Source organism: Myotis brandtii, unplaced genomic scaffold, assembly GCF_000412655.1.
Source record: "Myotis brandtii unplaced genomic scaffold, ASM41265v1 scaffold56, whole genome shotgun sequence".
Lineage (NCBI taxonomy): Eukaryota > Metazoa > Chordata > Mammalia > Chiroptera > Vespertilionidae > Myotis > Myotis brandtii.
In genome coordinates this window covers 3,425,682-3,433,984 of record NW_005370080.1, presented here as the reverse complement: position 1 = coordinate 3,433,984, position 8,303 = coordinate 3,425,682, and the positions used below count along the sequence as shown (strand labels likewise).

Below are 8,303 nucleotides of genomic sequence, written 5' to 3'. Positions count from 1 at the left end.
GGCTTCTTCCGTGCTTTCCCTTTTGCCTCCCTGCATTGTGCCTACGTATGCAAATTAACCGCCATCTTTGTTGGCAGTTAACCGCCATCTTGGCTGGTGATTAATTTGCATATCTCGCTAATTAGCCAATGGGAAGGGTAGCGGTCATACGCTAATTACCATGTTTCTCTTTTATTAGATTAGATGATGAAATGGCTCTTTACAAATCATGAACCCTTTGGGTTCAGCCTCCCAAAGACCTACTTGCTCAATTGGTCCCAGTACAAGATTCCCAGGGGAAGGGAATGACTGGCGTGGCTGGCCTCAATAGCCTGCCCTAATATGCCTGACCACAAGCATGGTCAGGAAATTGGAGCCGATGCAAGGGCTAAGCAATATCTATGGGAGCTGTGTGCATCAACTGGGAGGCTGTGGTTGTCAGAGAGAAAGGGAATGAAGGCTAGAGAGAACAAATGAAAGGTATGCTCATTAACTATAAACTCAACTTCCGTGAATAGTAATTGAGGATATATTGAAGAATAATGGAGTTGAAAGTTTTGGGTAAAGACTATTAAAATTATATAAGGCAAAGAATTCTTAATAAAATAAAAAATTCTGACTTTAATAGTGTATATAAAGTTGAGAGCCAAGGTGGGAATCACATGAAATTCTTAAAATTATAAAAGATAAATTTACTGACTAATTTCTGGAATGATTTGAATTGAGGAATAGATTTTTAAATGTCTTAGCACCACTATTTAGTGTAGAAAATAGAAAATTACATATCAAACAGTAATAAGTTGTACAGTTAACTTCAGGAGATTTGAAAATATATGAGGGGTGTCTTAGACAAATTGATGCACTATGGCTACATAATGGAAATATTTAGAGGAAATTAGTGTGTAACCTTACCTTCTGAAGTCATGGAGAGAATTATTTTCTCATCAAGCATTAGCAAGGATGGTAATTGTTAAAATTTATTTAGTACTGCTATGTGTCAGGTACTGTAGTAGGCATTTTTGTATCTATTATCTCATTTAACCTTCCCCAAACCAGGAGTGCTCACAATTTGTTAAATTGAATTTTCTAAGATATTTTTCCACAGAATTATTAACACTTTGCTTTTCCTTTCAGAGATGTGGTATTGGATCTTTCTCTGGGCTCTCTTCTCCTCTCTGTTTGTCCATGGTGCTGCGGGAGTGCTGATGTTTGTCATGCTGCAGAGGCATAGGCAGGGGAGAGTGATCTCCGTCATTGCAGTCAGCATTGGATTTCTGGCTTCTGTAACTGGAGCAATGATCACTAGTAAGTTGATTTTGTTTTGTTTAAGGACAGAATTTTATATGCACTTACGGTTTTGGTAACATTATTCTCATTGTACCTGCAACATGTATTCTTTCATGTAGAATATTTTTTCAGCACTAATTGCACTTCACCTAGGATAAAGATCAGTTCACTTATTCATTAAAATAGTTTTTTTACTACTATGTGAAGACTCATTATGTTTTGTGGGAAATGCAACAACTTGTAAAATTTGGCAAAGGGCAAAGCAATTCATGGGAAATTGTGTCTTACAGTGGATGTAATTTCTGCTTTAAAGGATCTCACTATCTCATAAGGGGGAAAGGTAGGCACACAAATATGATAGTGATGGTTGTCCTTTAAAAAAAGTGAAAATATAGCCTTTAAGTCCTTGATGTCATCTGCCCGTAACTACAAAATAAAATTGTACTTCCTTCTTATACACAAATTACGTAACAAATCTCCTTGGCCTATTAGAAATTGGCCACTTTAGAGTGTCCTCTAGCTATTTGCAAGTTTTCCACTGTGCTGCCTCATGTATTTCATGCATGGTCTCAGGTTCATTCCCTCTGCCCACTCCTCTTTTTTGTTTTAATTCTCATCTGAGAATATGCTCTTACTATTATTTTTAGAGGAGGAAAGGAGAGGAAGAAGAAGAGGGAGAGGGAGAGGGAGAGAGGGAGGCAGAGGGAGAGAGAGGGAGGGAGAGGGAGAGAGAGAGAGAAATATCAGTGTAACAGAGAAACATTGATTGCCTCCTGTACACACCCTGACCAGGAGATCGAACCCGAAACCTGGGTATGTACCCTGACCGGGAATGGAACCCGAGACCTTTCAGTGTATAGGACGACTCTCTAACCAGCTGAACCACCCGGCCAGGGCCGGCCCTCTCCTCTTAACACTGTCCTTAGGCTCCAACTCTAGCCTTGGGTTCAAAGCATTAGTACTGGTTTCTGTTGTGCTAGTTGAGCCAGAACTTCGATGCATCTTGTTCAGATTGGAGGATGCCACAGTAGCTTCCTTAATGTGGTCCTGCCAGAAACCAGCTGCTTTTCTATGCTGTTGTTGATCGTCAGTGCCACTGATTAATAGAGGCTTACATTGCCCTTTGCTTCTGGTCTACCAATACTTCCAAATGTCTGGGGCAGCTCACTGCTCCCACTCTGTTTTGAGACTCTCCACAAAGGACTTTTTCCTTTCTGGTTGGTTCTTAACCCCAGAAATAAGAGGAGGTCCTTTTCTTCTATAGCTCTAAGGCCTCTCCTTTTATGTCCCACACTCACCTTTTCCCAGAGTGATGGGCATTTGCTGCCTCAAGAGAAAAGCCCTATGCTATGTCTCTGGGTATGTCCTATGGCACTAATAAGACAATCATAAAATAGTTGTGAGAAGTGGTGAGTAGCCTATTTTTTCCTTCCTTCATTTACTATTTATTTTTTATGTTATTATCTTGTATTAGGTTTTTGTTGTTGCTGGATTCAACCAGTAACTTTATCATAAGGTGCCTCATCCATTTTGCCATAGATAAGGTTTAAAGCACGTGCTCAGGTTTAGCTGAAGTATAGTATGTGCATAGTGAAGAAATAGGAGATTCAGCTGGGAAGATAGAATGGAGCCAAATCCCAGAGGATCTTGGAAAGCCAGCCATAAAGTGCTGCAGTCTGGGGAAAGCAAACAGATATTTTTGAGTGGAGTTGGCAAGGGGCAAAACAGTTCAATGGGAAAATGTGTCTTATAGCTAAATATAGAATACTAGTGTCCTGGTGCACGGAGTCATGCACATTGAAAGGAAATTAATTAGAATAAATATTTTAATATCGCGATTCACGTCTTGCTAATGAAAAGAAAATAAATTCTACCAAGTCTCCTATCTACCTACTCTAGGACTTCTGTGAGGGTGAAATGAGATGAGGCATGTGAAAACGCTTCACAAACATTCAGTTAAAGTGTAAAATGTTTGCGCCTGGCTATAAAGCAAGTCGTATTCCTGGGCTGAAGAAACTCCAATGATGCTAGTTGCTAGGGAGAGGAAGCCGGGCATTGCTACGTGATGTCATTACCCGGCGCCCACAGTGAATGTTTCTGGGCTGGGCTGGGCTTTGGGTCACATTTTGCACCATGGGGTCTTGGCAGCATTGGTTGCGATTTGGTGGGGTGGTGCTCTGGGGTGGTGGCGGGGCCTGTGTCCCACTTGGGGGAAGCCAAGTGTTGGTTTGTTAGCACCAGTTCTGTGGTGCTGTTTATTTTTAAATAGCCAGTGCGCATCATGGCAGCTCCTGCGTTGAGCATCTGCCCACTGGTGCGCATCATAGCTACTGGTTGGGTGGATGGACACTTAGCCTTTTATATATATAGATATGTGAGGAACCAAGAGAAAACTCTGAAAGAGCGGGGACCTTGTCTGTCTTCCTCACTGCTGTATCCCCAATAGCACTACCTGGAACATAATAGATACTAAAACGATGCTGGTTGGTTGGATGGATGGATGAATAGATGTAGTGAGTGAGAAAGAGCAGAGGAAAGGAAGAAAGAAAGGATGGGCAAGAAAAGAGAAAGAAAGGGAAGGGAGAGGAATTAAGAGGCAATAAGTATAATTTGAACTTGAGGGTGGATCTTAGCTAGAGTGGCAGTGGGTTGGAAAAGAAGGAGTTAATGTTAGGACGATGGCAGAGGGAAAACCCCCAATTAATTACTATTTACTTTGATGGCATGCAAAGAGGCATGAAAGGAATTCCAGTGTTTCTGATGTGGCCTCTGTGGGAATTGTGAAACAGCGAATGAGGAGAAAGAAGGAACAGCTTGTTCAGGGGTCATAGAATGTGTGTGTGTGCTTATTGGCATAAATGTTTAAAGAAATGTCATTCTACTTTCATTTATCTCAGTGGTATATATACATTTATTGCCTACTTTCACTTCAGTCAAGAATAAAAATAAGCCAATGATTTTAGAAACTGCAGTGTTATATGTTAAAATCTTCGAAAATGTAAGTCTGAAACAATTTCAAGTAAACAAATGTTAGTAAGAAAACATTTAAATTTATTCTGGCTGATTTTCTGACCTGCAAACACTTGAATTAAGAAAACTAGCCAATGTGAATATTTAATTAAATTTTCCTAATGTGATTTGTGAGTGTCAGAGCACTCACAGCTTTATATTCAGTGCAGCAAACGATTCTTGGATATCTATATTGAACAAGATACTGAATATCTATATATATAAAAAGCTAAGTGACTGAGCACACGTTCATCCAATGCTGGTACATATGACGCACACTGGCAATTTAAAAACAAACGTTGACTTGTGCATGTGCAATACATATTAAAATATTTTGTATTTTAATTATATAGTACTATATTATATATACTATATTGACATGTAATTTTTTGCAGTAACGTAATTACCACACAAATCTTCTAATTAATTTCCTTTCAATGTGCACGAATCCATGCTCCAGGCCACTAGTTGATACATATCTCTCATATTTTGCTGTTACTTAGATTTTATTCCCAGAATAGAGTGATTTTTTTTTCATTTTAGTTAGTATAGATAGTTAATACCAATATTGAAAGAAACTGAGTTACTATGTAATGCCATCTTTTGGCAATATACACATATCTGTCTAATTTTAGCAAGTTAGTAAGTGACATCTCATTATTGGTTAATTTGCATTTCTCTGATTATTTAATGAATTAGAACATCTCTTCATTTCAGGTATCTGGCATTCAGGTCATAATTTGCCCCTTGGTCTAAAGTCTACCTTTGTATTTGGTGTTAGATAGGATTCTAGGAGCCTTTTCTTCCTCCCAGAGAGGAAGGCAATTTTTACACCAGCCACTAAAGTATACAGCTCCTCATTGATTTGTAGTATCTCTTTCTTTTTGTGTATTATGCCCTCAGGTACATGGATATGTCTCTGAACCTCTGTTCTGATTTGTTAGTCTTTTTATCTGTTCTTGCAGCAAGGCCACATTTTATATCCCTGTGATGTTGTGGTGCAGGCAAACCTCACTTTATTGTGCCTCACGTTATTGTGCTTCACAGATGTTGCATTATTTTACAAACTGAAGGCAAACCCTCCACCAGCAAAAAGGTTATGACCTGCTTTATTGCAATACGCACTCTATTGCAGTGGTCTGGAACCAAACCCACAATATCTCTGAGGTATGCCTGTATTTCTCAATATCTGATAGGGCTAGGTTCCTCTCCTTTCTGTTTTGTTGTTTTTTTTAAACTCAGGGTTAACATAGCTTTTCATGTATATTGACTCTTTCATGTAAATTTTTAAAAATATCTACTGAGTTCCTAAAAAAGTATAACTATGATTTTAATTGGGATTTAATTGAATGTAGAGGTTAATATGAAAGGAATTGGCATATTAAATTAATCCGCCTAAGAACATTAATATACCTTTATTTTTCAGATCAACTTCTGCCTTTTGTTAGAGGTTTAAAATGTTTTTCTCCATAGGAAGGTTATATATTTTAAGTTATTTCCTAATCTCATTATGCTGTGGTTATCTGCATGGTATCTCTTTTGACTACATTGTTTATTTTTATTGTTGTAGAGAAATGCTGCTAAGTTTTGTATGTTGAATTTATAAAAGATTACAAAACAAAAACACTGGTTCTTTGCAAAGTTAATTAGATAAATAGATTACTAGCAATCTAATAAAAAATGAGTTAAGGCAGAAAAATAAAATATAAAACAATCTAGAAAAAATAGCCCAGCTGGTGTGGATCAGTGGTTGAATTTTGACCCAGGAACCAAGAGGTCAAAGTTCAATTCCCAGCCAGGGCACATGCCCAGGTTTGGGCTTGATTCCCAGTGGGGGCATGTAGGAGGCAGCCAGTCAATAATGTTTCTCTCTCATCAATGTTTCTACCTCTATCTCAGTCCCTTCTTCCCTCTCTAAAATCAATAAAAACATTTTTTTTAAAGAAAAAAGAACCACAGATCCAATAATACAGATGGGGTAAAGAATTATTAAAATAACATAGTTTTGTAACAGGTATATATTTCTAAATATAAATATCAAAATTAGCATAAGAAGAAAGAGAAAATAAGAATTGGACAATAAATATTTTTAAACAATTGAAATATTAAATACTCCTTCTCCCCAAAGAACTCCAGGCCCAAATGGGTTTACAGATAACTCCCAAATTTCCAAGAAACAGTTAGTTCCTATTTTATTTAAATTATTGTAGAAAATGCAAAGAGTAAAAGCTGGGGCCACAGCTTATTTACCAAGGCCAAAGTAATCTTGCTGCTAAGCAAGGTAAATACGACATAAGAACAGAAAAGTGCAGGCTCGTTACCTTACACATGTTATCCTAGGTATGCAAAGATAGCTCAGTATCAGAAGGAAGTATGGCTGTGTGCCAATAAAACATTATTTATGGATGCCTAAAATTGGAATTTTATACAATTTTCATTGATCATGAAATAGTATTCTTTCTTTGATTTTTTTCAACTGTTTAAAAGTATAGAAATTGTCCTTAGCTTTCATGCTGTACAAATACAATGGTGGGCCAGATTTGACCTGCAGAGTATAATTTGCCAAATCCCTGATCTAACTACACTCAGTGATAGAATCAACACACTAGTAAAACTAAATTTGCCTTAAACTTCATATTTGCTTTCTCTTAGGAAATGAGGGGGAAATCAAATCCCTTTCCTTGGTACACCCCTGCAGGCACTTTGTGTTGCTGTATATTGACACCAACTCAGCCATATTGCTTTCCCCACCAGTCTTCGCTAGCCCCTTAATACTTTTGGGATCTTTTCTTATTCCTAATTCATTCCTTTTGCCATTGATCATATTGGAAGTGCCTAACACGTATCATTTATTCCAAGCACCCTATTCCACTTCTGTCTTCTTCATTCTCACATAGCTTAGCCTCATATTTCACCAAGAAAATAATGTTCATAATGTTTGTAATTTTTCAGCTGACTATTGTTCAACAAAATACATCTTAAAGTGAATGAAAACTAAAGCACACATTGGGGAAAAACATTTGTGATCATATATAAATATGTAAGATTAATATCCAAACTATATATTTTTAAACTCTATTAATTAAATAAGAAAAAGACGACCCAATAGCAAAATAGACAAAAGATTTGACAACATTTTATAGATGTAGAAACTGTAATTGCCAGTAATGTGAAAATAATATCAGTCACATCAGGAAAATGCAAATTAATCACAGAGATAACACTTCCCACCCACCAAATTGACAAAATTTAAAAAAACAGAAGATAAGTGTATGGATTTGTAACTGGAATATAAATTGGTACAACTACTTTGGAAAATAATTTGGCATTTTCTAGAGAAACTAGTGATTACATGTGTGTGCCAGGTGTTACATGCAAGGATATTCACAGAAGCAGTGTTCGTCATTGTGCTTTGGGGCCATAATTAAGTAAAATAAAGGTGACTTGGACACAAGCATCATGATACTACAACAGTGGATCTGATAACTGAGAAGGCCACTAAGTAGCTGATGCCCAGAGAGCACCTGCAGTGTAGAGATGCTAGACAAGGGAGATTTCCACGTCTGGGCAGAACAGCAGGAGATCTCATCACACTGCTCAAATGGGCATGCAGTTTAAAACCTATGAATTGTTTATTTCTGGAATTTTCCATTTAATATTTTTAGACCACAGTTGACCACAACAAAGAAAGAGAAAACATAAAACAATATATATTTTTTACTAGTACATACATACAGGTGTATGTGTATGCAGTAGCTGAAACCACAGGAAGTGAAACTGTAGATAAAGGGAACTTATGTATATACTAGTCACCCGGTGCACGAAATTTGTATGGGGGGGGCGGGTGTCCCTCAGCCCATCCTGCACCCTCTCCAATCTGGGACCCCTTGGGGGATGTCTAACTGCTGGTTTAGGCCCGATCCCATAGGACTGGGACCACTAGCTCCTAACCGCTCACCTGCCTGCCTGCCTGATCACCCCTAACCACTCTGCATGCCAGCCTTCTCTCCCCCAACTGCCCCCCCGCC

At 38.0% G+C, this 8,303-nt stretch overlaps 1 protein-coding gene across 1 annotated transcript in view; it reads left to right on the top strand.

The window, feature by feature from the left end:
* Positions 1 to 8,303, top strand: part of TMEM170B (transmembrane protein 170B) — a 41,740-nt gene that overhangs the window by 23,709 nt on the left and 9,728 nt on the right. The window contains exon 2 of the mRNA XM_005878426.2: positions 1,114 to 1,284. Within this exon, the coding sequence (XP_005878488.1) occupies positions 1,114 to 1,284 (171 nt within the window). The remainder of the gene's footprint in view (positions 1 to 1,113; positions 1,285 to 8,303) is intronic.